This window comes from Pelmatolapia mariae, linkage group LG22 (assembly GCF_036321145.2).
Source record: "Pelmatolapia mariae isolate MD_Pm_ZW linkage group LG22, Pm_UMD_F_2, whole genome shotgun sequence".
Classification (NCBI taxonomy): domain Eukaryota; kingdom Metazoa; phylum Chordata; class Actinopteri; order Cichliformes; family Cichlidae; genus Pelmatolapia; species Pelmatolapia mariae.
Window position 1 is genome coordinate 19154355 of NC_086245.2, and position 16273 is coordinate 19170627.

The window sequence follows — 16273 nt, forward strand, 5'->3', positions numbered from 1 at the left end:
GGATGAGAAGGCGAGACACTAAGGGAGGAGGAGCAGCGCTGTCTGCTGTTAGCCACACAGCCCCTCCCCCTCTGACGAGTACGTGTGTGTCTGTGTATGAGAGGGAGGTTATGTAAAGGGTAACTGAATCTCTTTGCTGTCTGTCACACAAACTGGCCCATTTGACTCTCTCTCCTGCTCATACAGACACACAAAGACGCTGCCTGGAAATTTACTGTACGTACTGCTGTTTAGGTTGTTCAGTTGGTGTTTGTGTGTACAGTGTGTATGTGTGACAGTAGGTGGTGCTTTGTCGCATGCCCGTAGCATGCTTTGGTCTCTCGCCGTTTGGCTTCCCCCCCCTCTCTCTCTTTCTCACACACACACTCCCTCCCTCTCTTCCCGTCTTCTTTCCTCCCTCCCTCCCTCTCGGAGCCACTGCACCATGTTGGATACAAAGAGCTGAGGGGAGCTGAGGACCAGAGTGTGTCACCAACATGGGAGCTAATGCAAGATTGCGTAGCAACGCAGCAAGCTATTAATCAGCCCACAGGGAAATACTGATGCAAATCAGTGCTGAAGACTAAATGCTAGATTTTTGCTGAAACAAATAGATGCACAAAATGCTAATGAAAGAAAGCGAACCACGTGAAAATGGTGCACGGCTGAGGAGCTAGTTGCAACGCTAATCGTCACTTATCAGAGGCTGCTTAGCTGTCTGGCGGTTGTGGACCGGCAAGCAGACACCAAAAGACAGAGACAGAAAGAGCACGGTGTGTATTGCTCTAATTGTTGTGTGCGCCCATCCATGGTTAACCTTTCGGCAAAGCAGACATAAAGGCATGTTATTCGGGGTCATGTGTTTTAGTGTTTGTTGTGTTTTTGTCTAACCAGTTGTGCATTTGGAGGATGACCAGGTTATTTTAGCTTGAGCTGGATATCTGCCCTGTTACCACGCTGACAATGCTACCTATTAATCACATGACTAAGCAGACCTGGCTGGTGGTTTCATGTGTGTCTGTCTGATGCTAGTAGGATGTTATAAGAGGACACTTGGGGTGTTGCTGCTGCAGCTTCATGAGTGTGACTGCCATAATAGACACACCCACCCACAATCAGACAGAAAGGCGTGGAGACTGTCCACATGTTGCTGCTGCTGCTGCTGCTGATTTTGATGATGAGTCTCATTTGGAATTCTTAGCACCTTGTTTGTGTTTTGGTCAAACGTCTCTGTGGGGTGCTCAGATTTTTTTGAAAATCTGGACTTTATTGTAATTTCGTAATTTCTTCATTCAAATATGTTTGGTTTGACAGCTTTGGTGATATTAACGTTGTACTGTATATCTGTCCTCGACACTACTAATCTTCCTTTTCTCTTTCTCCAGGTTACAGACGATATTTGCTCGTTTTGATGAAGCCTTGAATTCAGGCAACATGGCTCTCAGCCCGAGTCACGGTCAGTGCATTTTCTCATTTACTTTGCCACACTTGAATTGGATAGCTACCAAGTTGAGTCACATTGTCAAGATGGTTTTACTGTTGTCATGTAGTGGGTGTGTTTCATAAGGTAGCAACATTGTGTGTGTTTTTTGAGGGGCGGGGGGTGCCTGTGCTTGTGTGTCTAAATCTGCATGTGCTTTTGTGGTTGTGTCAGTTTGTTGCCATGAGCTCCTGTAAGAGGTCCTAACAAGATTAATGGTTTAGAGTTTGCGTGTGCGTGCACATCCATGTGCGCGTACAAGTGCTTCAGCAGAACCAAACCTGAGCTGAAGGCTGCTGCTGAGTTTTCCCTTCCCCAGCAGTACGGTGGTCTTTGGAGCCAGTGTTGTTTGACCCTGGAGAATTGTAATTATATTGACAGTAGCCCTCACAGTAATATTTCACTCTGCACTTTTAAATTTTCAGGTTATAAAAGTGGGTTAAGCAGCGCCTCAGGGAGTTTTTGACACTATGCACAAATGAAAATGTGAGGTTTCCCTGCTTACATATGTATTAGAAGCAGACATGATGCTTATTAAGTGTGTGTCTGAAAGCCTTTACTTAAATATTGAATATAGGTTATTCAGTTCCCATGAGACTTCATTTTTTTAGTATCCGTTCCAGTAAGATAAACAGAGTTTGAATTTTGAGAAAAGAAAGGTATGAGATTGGTATTTGGTATGAGCACATCCTCTGAGCTGAGCTAACAGAGTATCATTTAGAAGCAAAAACAATGAATCAGTGGTTTCCCGTTGTTCTTTCCATCTATCATGTCACTTAACAAACTGCAGTCACACTGCCTTGATGTATGATAATTTATTCAGTTACACAAAAAGCACTGTTCTCATCTAAAAGCAGAGACCAGGAGTTTGCCTTTATCTTTCTGGGTTGTGCATCTACTTTCTGGTTGATAAGAGCTCTTGTGGAACTGTTGATAATTGGGAAATTGGAAGCATGGAGCTGCATAAAAGCTGATGGGGGTTCCAGTAAAGGCATCATTAGTATATAAAGTATAGCTTGCCAGTTTAAAATCTGGTTATGTATACCAGTGGGTTTTTGTTTTTAAACATATTCTTCCCAACAGGCAGCAAAGGGCAGGGCTGATCTTCAAAGGCACACTTATTAATCATCTGTGCAAAGCAGCCTCTGTCATACATGCCATCAACCCTTCTTTGGAATGCATTGCTGCAGGCCCTCTTGATAAACCATTTGCAGCATCGAGAAATTTCTTTGTCTTTTTTTTTAATTGCTGCTCAGCAAGTATACACTGTGCTTCCATTGCCTTGTTACACATCCAGTGCTCTTTTGAAGCAGGCCAAATGTCTTGACATTCTCAGTCTACCTGAATCCATAAAGCAGGTAGCTTTCACAATGCTGTCTTATAGTCTTTCTTTAGGTGCTGGGTGGTCTGCACTGGCAGTTCATTTTTATTTTGCTCCAAACAACAGAGTGATGTATTTCCTCCCTTGCAGATTTTTGCTGTCAGCTCCTCTCTGTCAGTCAGGGCCTTTGATTTGTCACGCTCTCATAATTCCCACCACCCTGCAACTGTGTGAACAGACTGGGGTTCCCTTTGAAGTTTCTGAATCATATTTTTAGGGTACAGAGTTTTCTTCTGTTCGGGGAATGAGTGCATGCAAAGTACTGGTGGAGAAAATTAACATTTTATGCATTGCATTTTGTTCAGTTGCGAATTGCATTAATAATGTGTGATTGTCACACGATCGTCCAACACATTTGGGAACCACTGATGTGTACAGACTATTTAGTACTTTATAAATTATGAGAGCGATGAAGTTTCCAAGATTATGAATATTATTTTACTGAAATGTTTTCTAAATCTCCACCAAATTGAGTTGACATGTGGCTTTAAGCTGAGTTTGTGCTCCCTCTGAGGTCAGCTGGGTTTGCTGTTGGTGTCTGGCAGAGGTTGTCATTGGATGATATACCTTCAGGCTGTCCTGTCACTGTATCTGTCTACCGGCTACAGCAGGGAGTTGGTGCTTGACAGGCTGTTGCAGCTGGTTTACTTGGAGGGAGGCATAGGGAAAGACATGGCACGTAAGGCTTTAGCTGCTGTCTTTGTGGGCCGAAGTGAGATGAAGGGAGTCTGACTTTTAAAATCCCACTTCCCCGGGGCTTGGAGCAAAGTTGTGATTTGGGTTTGTGATTGTGAAGTTGTTGTGATGAATTGTTAATGTTTTTAACTCTGCGTTGTTGTCATCTGTCATGTGCTTTTCCCAGGATGAAAGCAGCGATTGTTTCCAGACAGAATATTTATTCATTTGGCACTCTCGCTTTCATTTAAACTCGCTGTGACAAAAAATAGCTGTGATTGGTTGTTTGGCTGTCAGGCAACTGATCATGTCCTGCGCATCAAAAAGGTTGTGGAGCAGTGTTCAGCAGCCCAGACCTCTAAATTGTCAAACATGCTTAAAATAAAAGTGTGAGTGTTAAATTTTGTACACAAGTTTAGCCGAGTTGTGCAAAAGTACTAAAAATGTGTCAAACTACCTCCTGATGTCACATGTTTGGGTTTTTTTCCCTATGTCTTTCTTAATATCAAGTTATTAAGAAAGGGATAAGTAAATTAAGTTTTTAGGTCAGTCTGAAATAATGATAAAAAAGTATAAAATATCTGAAATCTTTCAAGAATATTGTGTTTAGTTGATTTAGTTTCTATAAGCTTGTCTGTCTACCTTCGCTCAGGTGAGAGTCCGGTTTTGCAGTCAAGCCGTGCTCAAGTTTAGGTGCTTGGAGTCAGTTTTGGTTTGTGCCCTATGAGGGGATTTCTATATGGACCATAAATGTTATGGAAGTTAGTCATACAGAGTGAAAAATGTCAAATTTTTTTACATTTAAAACTAAAAATTGTGCGTTTACATTAAGGGGGAAGCACTGTGATTTATTTATTTTAGTTATTTCATTTTAATTTTTGAAAGGGGCCACGGCCATGAGAAAATAAAATGAGTCCAATAAGATTCATATTATTTTTATGAAATATAAGCAATCTTAATGTAGGGAATAGGAAATTCTTTCTATTTCTTTCCAGTATAGGTAAACTTAGGCAGAGTTTAGAGCCCCATACTGATTTCTGTGGCCTGGTTTAAACCTTTTAAGAAGAACCGCACGTCTCTGGTGCAGTCATTAAAGGTTAAAATCTCAGCCTTACTAAAATCATCTGTTAATGTTTTGGTTGTCACAGCCATCATGCTGACCGGGTTAAATACAAAATATGACACCTTCAGGTGCGTTGTGTCAAATAGTGACAGAGTAAAGGAGAGAGAAAGTGAAAGGGCCTCTGCTTTGTTTCTCTGAAACACATTTGCACACACATACTTCGGGGTATATGTCCTCTAATGCCCTGGCTGTCAGTCTGCATTATGAATTGTCACAGTTATGGTTAGGGCATCTTAGATTGGAGGTGGCGATTGGGGTTACATATTACATATTTCTGTGGGTTAGGTGTTAGGTTTACTGAAATCACACAGTTGTTCCCTCTCGTGTTGCTTTCATAATGACAGAATTAAGAGTATGAGGTGTTGAGAGTTTCAACGTCATCTTCCACATCTGTTCCTTTTATGTCAACTGTGTCATGTTGTTACTTTGTAATTGCTCTTAGATTAAATTTTGAGGTAGTTACCCAATTTACGTATATTTCTATATTTGTATCTCTGTAATATCCCTAGTTGTGACTGCGTTTTTTTGCTCTATATACCCATTCTTCTTACCCTTTTTGCCACTCACTTGTTTTCTTCTCTTGTTTTAAAAACTTGACAATCTGGACTTTTGCACTGACCGTATTTTCAAACTCCCTGAGTAAACATGAAGTGGAAGTAATTGCAGAGGCTTACCTCGGTGAACTTTAGCTACACGCCCTGCTGTTTGGCCTTGGCTGCTACCTCAAGTGTGTTTAAGCTTCTTTCTTTGTAATACCTCAGCTACTACAGCTGGTCATGCCACAGTTGGCATTGTTTGTACTTTTCTGGGTGCATACCTTTCCCTGCCTAATGAGGCTGAAACAAACAGTAATTTTAATTTTCACTGCTTTTTATGATTACTGTTTTTTATGTAAATAGGGCTACATGATTATGACTAGAATTATGATCAAGAAATTCCCGTCAATCTGCAGTGTTTTCACGGCAGATGATGGCCTGCTTCTCCAAACAAGCCCTTTGCCTTCTACCTTCTACCTTCTACCCCCCCAGCGGTCTGTTATTTATTGTCTGTTTTTTTTGTTGTTGTTTTTTTGTTTTTTTTTTTAATATAATGTCACTCGTTCATGCTGCATCCAAGAAACTTGAAGCTGTGCAGTGCAGGGAACAGCTGTGACTGACACATGCAAGAACTTTATAGTATTTGATCTCGGGAGCGCTCAATTTCTTTCGATTTGGTGTTCTATTGGGAAAAGTGCACCAATTGTCGGAGGCCAAAATTGCTATTAATTGTGCAGCCTTATTATTATTTAGCAGTAAATAAAAAGTGCCAGATACCTTGTTTTATCATGGTCTAAAACCAAAGGTCTTTGCTTTAGTGTGTAGACTGTTAATCATTTAATCCCTTAGTTCAGTGATATGTTAATCATCTTCAAGACTGTTGGCTAGGAGATCTTTGAAACCGTGAATGTAAAGTGTTTGTTTTTCCGTGTGTTTGAATAATGAAAATAATGGTTAGTTTCAGTTGGACTGACAAAAAAGACCTATGAGCATCATTCATACAGTGAAAAAATAATCTGAAACTTGTTACAAAGATAAGTAGAAGAGAAAGGGGTTAAAATAGTACCATTCTGTTAAATTTTTATGTACAGCAAAGATAAATGTGAGTCTTTTTGTCGAATAATGAAGTATCTTTGGAGTCTGTTTTCTCACCACATTCCTGCTTTCTTAATTCTTGTTTGACGCTTCACGTCTAACATCGGTGATATCTTGCGTTGCTTTTGTTGAGAGACTATCAAAAACAGTAGTGGATGGTCTGCCACAGAATGTGGTGAGTATGAGGTTTGTTGTTGTTTGTAAAGAGTCCTCAACCTCTAAGTTAGGCACACAAGCTCACACCATCTACCAAAATACACACAGGCACACAAATGCCTTCGTACTTGCCCTTGCCCCACATCGCTTTCAGGCCAGCTCTTGGCGTTCTCTTTGAAGGGGTTTGAGGCAGCTGTTGCTGAGGATAGAGGATAGAGGGGAGGAGGGAGGGACGCGAGGAGGGCAGAGGATCGAGGGAGGAAGCTGACAGAGATCTCTGGCAGTAGCCGAGTCACAGCGCTGTGCCTATCACTGCCTCTCCCTGATTCATCATGACAGAGAGAGATTGAACAAACGAGGGAGAAACGGAGATAGAGGAGAAAACAAAGGCAAGAACAGAGGGACAGAAGTGAATACAGACCAAACCAGCGGATTTGACCCATAACGCTGTAACTATGGCATTTGGGGATGATGATAATGGTAAGTGTGTGTGTGTTTGTTTGTTTGTGCCCGGCTGTGTGTGGTTGTGTGTTTAATCTCATCTGGCTGTGGATGCTGGCACTCACACAAAAGCTGCCCAGCATATGGTTTTAGATTGAAATCAGCTTAAACTCATTGCACTTTCACCCCAAGTGCTTTGGTGTGTGTGTGCGCATGTGCGTGCATGCGAGGGGAAAACTGGGGTGTCCTCAAATGCCTCCATGATGCTGCATTTATTGCAATCGTGCACATCTGCAAGAGCAATGGTCTACCCAACCTGAGCTGTTTAAAATTTTGAGAGATGCTTATAGTTTTGTAGCTTGTTGCTTGAGGTCATAGTTGCACCGCACCGTATCCACCCAAGCCAGTTTTCTTGCAGCTTCCTCTCCCCACTGTGCTCTTCAAGTCTAGTGTGGCTTTACTCAAGTAGCCACTCAGTCTCTGCTTTTCTGTCCTCTAGCTTAAACTCTTTCTTTTGGAGTAATATCAGGTCAAGTGTTCTTCTGTGTTAACACCCCAGCTCTCAATCTCCAGGCTTACTGGTGAAGCCTTTCAGTTACTTGTGGTTATGTGAAAATAGTGCAAATGTGCTAGGATTTGAAAAGTAATCATTACAATAGTAAGGTCCATTGTAGAGCTTTGCAAATGTGGGGTTCTTCTACTTTAGGTCAAAATTTTTTGCGAGAACAAAAAAAAAAAAAAAAAAAAAATGTTTACATGATGTTGAAATGAGGTTACTTTGTGTTGTTTAGTAGGTCGGTATGCAGAGCCCCCCAAAAATCTGTCTCCCTCCCTTTTGTTTCCCACATTGTGTATGGGTTAGTTAGTAGTTTTTATTGTCTTCATCATGCCAAAGATTTTCCCAACCCGAATGGAATTACAAAACGCTTCTCTTCAAAGCAGTTTAGTTTCTGGTAACAAAGAAAGCCATCATCACAGCGACACACCGGTAGTTTCAGGTTACATACCCTTGTGTCATGTTGTGCCCCAAATTGCACAACATGAGAAGAAATGTTACCAGTGGCTTTGTGTTATAGGGTTCCTGGTTTGAAGCGAATGAAAAGAAGTTGTTGAGAAAAGTCAAAATTTCACATAAGCAAAGGGGGAAAAAATACTTTTGTCATCAAAATTGTGATAACGATCATGGTTTTTTCTGGTGTTGGTTCTTGGGAAAGTAAAGCATGTCATTGCCCATGGTGCCGCGCTCGGCTCTTACTTAATGACATTTGGCCCCGTGTACACACACACACACACACACACACACACACACACACACACACACACACACACACACACACAGGAAGAGCAATGATATTCAGTGCCCCAAACTGACCATCAGTAGCAGCTTTCTCTGCTTGCATAGTACTTCAGTGTTGACAGGGAGTGACACACACATACTCACAGACTCTCTCTCACTCACACACACACACACACACACACACACACACACACACACACACACACAGAGTGTCTCTTGCAGACATGCTCATTCTGCTTCAGTGCATCACCGTCTCTGCAAAGGGAATCATGACCCTGTTTCCAAGCTACTCTGATTGTCATGGCAAAGCTTTCCTCTGAATATTATGGCTTATCCCTCTCCCCGACTTGATATTAGGACTCAAATTATACCTGTGTGTGTCTGAGTCTCTGTGTATGTGTGTCTTCTTTTAATGAGATCATTTTCTCTGAGCTGGGCTGGAAATGGAGCAGCCTGTCTCCTATTAGAGAATCCAAGCTTAAACCTCAAACGTGTCTCTTTATTTTCCTTTGCTCCCCTTTCGCTCAGTCATTCTCTGTCCCAGATTGGTTGCAAGTGAAGCATTTGACCCTCTTATGTTACCAAACTGATGGCTACAATTAAATATATGGTTAGTATGTATAAAAAAACTTCGAGTGTCATTCTATGGAAGCAAAGAAAGTTATTTTCTTTTTATTTGCACTTTCCTTTGTATGTATTTTTCTAGTATTACCCCATTTTGCATCAAAACTGCTGTATATTCAGTGGTTTATCTTTTCACTCAACATGTCTGCAGGATTTGCTGTTTGTTTTTTATTAGTCTTTTTTTTTTTTTTTTACATACGTACTTCTGCTCATTTATTTTGGAGCCGAGAGTTTTTAGCAGTTTTTGTCTCAGACACCACAGTGCTGCTCGTGTTCTTCTTTCCAGTTGTCGTCACTCTCATATGAGTGATCGTGCAGTGTCAAGATATTTTGTGTCATCCTCTATGTGGGACTCTGCATGTTGTCACATGGGCCTGAGCAGGAATATGCGACACTGCCTGTACACAAACACAATCTATTAGCGAGGTAGAGCAAAGTTTGCATAGAGCAATGTGACACTAAAGCTAAATGAAGCTTTACGTGGGCTTTTGGCTCTAGTGTGCACCAGCACCAGTATTGCAGACTGTTCCACTGTTATATGGATACCTATATCTGATGTAAAAACATTCACAAACTTCTCAGGTCATCTCAGGTGAATCAGTTAATAGGCTTTCTGAAGATTTGGTGTGACTGCCTTTTTAAAATGTTATTTTTGGCGCATATGCATAAACAAGTTCTCTGTCCTTCTCTGATCAGCAGGGTGTTGTATCCTGCTTCCTTCTAGGTGGTTTGCTAATGTTTGAACCACAGAATAATTTGGTTAGAGCAGAGTCAGTGCTGCCATCATGTGGTCAAAAGCCCCACAAATTTTGATGGAAGACTTGAGAGAAAGTCTAGCCTAGACAGAGAGCTAATCTCATCTTTTTTTCTTTAGACAGGGACAAGTAAACAGGGGAGCACTCCTTTATGTCTAATCATATGTTTATTTTTTGGCTTGTAATACACATTAACGACTGGGAAATTGCTGCTTTGCTGCATGCTTCTGTAGAGGTGTTTTAATATCTCTGCACTTTAGGATTGCTTCATTTTCTCTGGGCGGTTACCAGATTTCAGCTGGTTGTCCGCTCTCCTCTTTTTATTCCAGTTTTTTTTTTTTTTTAAACTCTTCTCTCCACATGGAGAGAGGAGGGGCGCTTGGCCTGGAGTTTCCATGGTAACGCTGCCTGGTACATGGTGTAGCTGATGTCTCTCTCTCTGTGTTTAAGTATGCTGTGATTGTTTCTGTGTACTGATATGTAACTAGCATGAAGTAAATTAATAAACAGTAAACCCGACTGTTGATTAAACCAAATTGGGGATATTTTGAACCCCCACCCCCGCTTTTGCTGCTCAATTCGTTTGAAGCTGGTCTGCACAGGTCGTCATGGCAACAGCATGTGTGCAGTCTGTTCTGTGGAAGAGATTCACGCTCTCCATCTCTCCCTCTCAGTCTCCCTCCTCTCTCTTCTCTCTGGTGTCTTTGCTCTGCCCTTCACCCAGTGACATTTACCCCCGTGGGGTCTGACTAGACAAAAGCAGGAGCTGATAATCAATGCTAAGACCCGTGATGGATGTCGTAGTACTGCTAATGTAATGGAGCCGTGGGTTTTATTACCGATTAAAATTCACTTAATGGTGCATCTGATTGTGAATTTATTCACTTATGATGCATGTTTTTATAATTCAGTGCAATTATAAACATCACTATATTCTTCCATTTCTTCTGCAGTCAGTGAGAACTAGCATACATTTCAAGCAATAAATTGCACAGAAATGCCAAAGGTAGCAAAAATGATAGAAATTTTAAATCATAATAAATACAAATTTACATTTAATTCATTATTTTTGTTATTTGTCAAAAGGTTCAGTAAACATTGCAGTTTAAATAATAATAATAATTAATAATAGTAATAATAATATATTTTTATTTTTGCTTAAAACAGCTTTGGTCTCTGTAGGTAATTTCCCCTCTGACAGCTGAAAACCTGTTGTATAAAGCCTTCTAATGCATAATTACAGTGATAGGTGGTGTTTATTTTTCTTGTTGCTCGAAAAGATGCTACAAGGATGTTTATGTGCCCCACTCAGAAAATGTACTTTTTCACTTTGCATTTTTACTTTGCTCATTTTGGTGAAAGGAAAAAGTAATGTATTCAGTATCACAGTTGGTTACGGCTAGGTAGCCAGAACGATTGTTGCTAATAAGGCCCCAGTTCTACACTTCAAAAATGGTAAGGTGGTTTTGAAGGTGTCAAAATGTTAATTCTTTTTTTATACATACATAGAACACTAGAAAGCATCATGCATATGCACACAAAATGAGTCAGGTGCAGAGCCAAAAAAAAAAGCCAACTGCAAATGTCAAAACAATAAATGAATAAAAATAAATCTACAGCTTGCACTCTGTGGGGCTCCAGGTTTATCTGTTTATCTATTTAGAGCATGCTACAATAAATAAACTGCACCACCGTGTGCAAGCTGTGTTTGGTTTTTTAACATTTCTTTTTTTATATGGATCCTGTGATTTCAGCAGATTTAGCTGAACCTGCAGCTTCTCGCCTCATACTATCTGGATTACTGTGTAGAGCTCTCACTGAGAGTTAAGTGGCTGCTTTTGTCAGTGGAAATTCAAAAGTTTTCTCTAACACGATCTCTCAAAAAAACAGATGTACTTTTATGTGTGCGTGCTTTGTAAAGCTAAAATCGCCCCGTTAGCAAAGTAATTATGAAGATGCTGCAACCGTAACAGATACTTTTAAAATTGTGTTTATTTAGTACTCGAGTTTAAAAAAGTCTCTTCTTATTCTCTGTGCTTTTTTTATCTTCAGAAACAAACTCAAAAACATCTCTGTCTACAGGCTCTGTTAACTGCTCTGTGGGGGTGTGTTTGTGTGGGAGGGTCAAGGCCTCAGATGGAGGGGTGTGGTTCACCCTTTGTACCCCCTTGTCATCACTCTCCTTTAATCATTGTTCCATTATCCTTTGTTCCTTTGTGCATGTGGAGAAACAGAAATATAGCAACAGAAAGTGTGTTCAGAGGTTGTTGTTGTTGTTGATGTGTGTGAGTGTGTGTGAGGGTGAGAAAGAGAGAGAGGGGGGATGCTAGAAGATGGCATTTGTGCTGTCTGGTGGTTGTAATGAGTTTAGGTTAGCTGGTCTGGCAGTGACATAGAGAAGCCCTGTTAATATTCCTGGGGTGTCTGTGTGTGTCTCCCTTTCTCTCCCATCACGCACACGCATTCATCCTCCTGCCTCCACACTGGCTGCAACAACATGATGTCACCTCCCGCCTGATTGGCTGTGAGGCTGCTAAGAGAAGGAGGAGAGAGGCTAGGAGAGGGAGGGATAGGAGAGGGAGAGGAGTGAAAGAAAATGCCGGCACTTGTATGGGTGGAGGGGTTTTCGGACAGCGATGTGAGGGGTGTGTGCGTGCGCAGCTTTAGACACCTCACATAAAGTGTATGTGAGGTGTGTGTGTATGTGTGTGCGTGTGGTGTGCACGTACCTGTTTTGGGGTACAGTTTGGAGAAGAGGTGAGGGACCCCAACACCACGCCCTCCCAGAAGCATGAGGCGACTTATCTGCCAGCGCATCTGTGACTGTGAGTGGAAGGATGAACCTGGGTGTGCTGGACTGTGTGTTTATGTGTCAAAGACTGTGTGTAAATGTCAGTTCATGGCTGTTGATGTGTGTCTGTACACGTCCACTTAACATTTATCAAGCTTGACACAATCGTCTGTCCATAACATTGGAGAATAAGGCTCATACGTACACATTCATGCCTGTCACTCAATTTGCATGTCGACTGCGTGTGTCTCTGTGTGCATGTAAATAACTTGATGTATGAGTCAAGGTGTAGGGTGGTGGCTTTGGCGCATTTCTCCATAGCTGGTTGTCAGAGCGACTGGAGCGCAACTACATTCCTATGCCAACAGTTTGATCTTCACAGTCAACTTGTGTGTGTGTGCGTGCGTGTGTCTGCCCTCACATATTGTTGCAAATGCTGCAGCATCATTTCAAACATTCTCAAGTTTCATGCAAGCTGGACAGCTAGCATAGTTTGTGCTAGCATGCAGATTGAGGGTTTGGGCTCTGGACAGTTCTGTCAGTCACTGGTGGTGTGGAGGTTGGACATCTTGAAGATTTGGCTTCGTTCCTCCTTTGAAGTGATCGTATAAGTCTGAGGGTTTGCTTTTTTGTTTCTCCCACTGAGTGCAGTTTTTGTAATTGGTATTGATTTAGTGATTCCTGACTTAGCTTTCGGTAGGCTACATCCTCTTTGTGCTTCTAACCATTACTTTTCCCTCTACCATGCATTGTCTTCCAGTGGCCTTAACCTCTGTATACTTAACATTAAAGTGACGAATAAAAGCCAACGTTATGTGAAATGTTTTAAAGGTTTCAACAAATAAAAATGTTAGTCTAGATTTTTAGAAACTGGGATTCAGTATATTTGCTTCTGAAAGCAAATGCAGATTTTTCTGTTTTTGTTTTTAAGGTAATCTTATTGACTATATACATGTTTATTAGTAAATTATTTTATTGCATGTTGTGAAAAAAATAAACCAATTGTTCTATTTTTTTAGGCTGTTTGTTTTGTGTTTTTCAAGGTAATGTTGTAAAGCCTTTGCAACTGTATTTACACACAGGTTGGATGCTAATGCTACACATTCTCTTCCGCCTTACAGATCGTAGTTTTGATGATGACGACAGTGTGGATGGAAGTCGCTCTTCCTCGGCCCAAGCTGCCTTCAAGGTTCCCAAAGTTCCCAAAAAGCCTGCAGAGTCGTCCGCTGCTCGCAGGCCCAGCGCTACTGGTGGCAAGCTAGGTACGTAAATTAATTTACATTTACACACACACTGGACAGGACAGTGTGAGAAACGACTTATGATCCAAAGCCTATTACATTGTCTGGCATATCATGATGGGCACATGAGCAGTGGGCCATCAGTATTTGATGTGGCCGCTGGTGAAAGTCTCAGGATGAACTGTGACTTATACTCTCTGCTCAGATGCAGTGAAATCCATTTAGTTAAAGTTGAAAGTCTACATATCAAGCAGTTTAAATTCAAAATCTACTGTGGCTGTGTACAGGATCTAACTGTTGGATCTAACTGTGATCCACCCTCCTTATAACTATATATAAGCATTGAGACATACAGCTACTTATACCCCTCTTTGCAGTTAAGGTGCAAGGAGAAACATTCCCTCTCTGGTCTGTGTTCCTCCACTGTGAGATATTTGTGTAACATCTGATAAAGATGTAATATAAACCTAATATAGACTATTTTCTGTCCCTTAGATGTGGGTTTGATATCATTTAATAATTACTGATTGGTGTTATGAGTATTATTACTTGTAGTCCCCCACAATTAGACCCTGTCGTTGCTGATTAAGACCAGAGCTGTTTGGCGCCTTAGTGACATTTTTTGATTAATTCAGACAAGATGTTTTCATCTTCTTAATAAATTTTAATCTGTATTTTGTGAGCTGTGAAATGACCACGGTCCACATATGCATTCCCTCTTAGCTTTGGTGTTACAGTATATAAAACAATGTAAATAACGAATTTTAGATGCGTTGCTTCTTGTCTGAGGGGGGAAATGACCTTTACTGTCCTCATAATTCATTGTTGGTCAATTTTAGTTTGTTTTGAATGCCTGATTGGATGTAGACTGTCAGTAAAGGTATAGAATTGTTGTTAACAGGATAAGGACAGTGACTTTGACAGCTATTACAAGAAGCAAAAGACATGAGTAAGCATGCCACAGGGTGCAGTAAGAGACACCCCTGTATGTCCTCTGAAATCTGTCTCGCCTCTCTGATACTTATTGGTCTCATATCTGTAGTTTACTCAGACCTTCAGAAGATCTGCTTTTTGAAATGATTTGAATCCTTCTCTGCTGCCTTCTGTTCTGTCAGCTCTCCGTTCTGGTGCAGCTGGTTGGAATGTTATATTTGGTCCCTCTTTGCATGTATCGATTTTTCCCGTCGTTTATTATTTCAGTAGGAAGCTCTCATGAACATGCTGCATGTTGCTCTATCTGTGTCACACACAGGCGCACACATCCACACATACACCGGTAGTCTGAATGCATTGCTCTGTTGCATGGAAAAACAAGATTGTGATCTCTTCCCTCTTATATCATTACAGCCTTGCTGATTATGGATTGACTGCGAGAAGCTAAATAAGGTGTATTACAAGTATTTTTTTGCACACACAGGGCTACAGCTCAAAAACCTGTACCTTGGTAAGTTCAATGCGGTAGGAAGGGAGAGGCCCATCGTGACTTTTGGCTCAAATTTGCGATTTTCTCACACAGAAGTTGTGGCATCAGCAACACGTTAGCAGAGCAGTGGCAGCTCTGGTAGTTGGCACAGCAGCAAGCAACAAGACTCCTGCGTTTTGGAAGCCTTAGCACACTGATCACTTTAGTGCTGCAATGACGCAGGGTCATTTCATGAAAGACCAGGCACTCAATCCCCTCTTTGTGTGTGTGTGTGTGTGTGTGTGTGTGTGTGTGTGTGTGTGTGTGTGTGTGTGTGTGTGTGTGTAATCATTCTAAAATCTTTAATGAAAAATTTTGCCTTCATATGATTATTGTCATGTACATACTACGTGCTATGGGCTGAACCTTTGCACTGTTTAATTCCTTTTATGTTTTTAGGCATTTCTTAACTCTCATAATTTTTTACAGGAGCACAACACACTGAAGCACCAACCAAACCAGTTTTAAACCAAATCTAAGTGTTTCAACAAGCCAAAATTGTTCAGAATGTTGAGTATCAGTAACATACTTTCAAAAACTCAAGCATGTCTGTGACGTAGAGTAACAGAAGCAATAATCCAATGGAGAAAACGTCAAAGTGTTTTCTGATTATAGTTACCGTTTGAGGAATGACCCTGGATAGAAACACACATTAATTAAAACAGAGTCCTATCTGTTCTCAACATGAGAACCAGTGAGTGATTAAAGCAACTGAAGCACTTTCGATGAAAACACATCTCAGTGGGGAGCAGCTGAAACATTTCTGGTGCTTTGCTTTTCCGTTTATCCATTTTTATGGGAATCTGTCAATTTTTGTGTGAATTTGCATTTAGACGGCAGTACGCCCACACACACTCGCACACCACGAAAGCAACACTCAGACAGAAAGAAGAAAGATGGCGTGATAGTAAGTTGCAGTATTAGATAAATCCTGTATCAGTAAAGAACAGGCGTCTCATTCTTGGTTCTGTAAAAGGTCAAGATGGCTGCTTTATGTCAAGCCTTCAATCAAAGCAGCACCTTTTTTTTTAATACTCATATTTCCACGTTATGATCTCCCAGGTCTGTTTACACAAATGACAATATGCTTTATTGCATCTATAACTGCTCACTCTGACAGCATGCCCTGCAATAAAACTAATTGGAAATGGTGTTGGTGTTCTGGTAGGTGGCTTTCATGATCAGGCTGCATCCATGACAGGCAGGGGATATTGGCTAGAGCTAGCCAGCCGGCTGC

The 16273-nt window shown here is 41.1% G+C and overlaps 1 protein-coding gene across 1 annotated transcript in view; it reads left to right on the forward strand.

Annotated features, from left to right (window-relative positions):
- The window catches only part of clasp2 (cytoplasmic linker associated protein 2), a 60039-nt gene that overhangs the window by 17951 nt on the left and 25815 nt on the right, over positions 1 to 16273 (forward strand). The window contains exons 7-8 of the mRNA XM_065470936.1: positions 1365 to 1435; positions 13455 to 13595. Coding sequence (XP_065327008.1) covers positions 1365 to 1435; positions 13455 to 13595 — 212 coding nt within the window. The remainder of the gene's footprint in view (positions 1 to 1364; positions 1436 to 13454; positions 13596 to 16273) is intronic.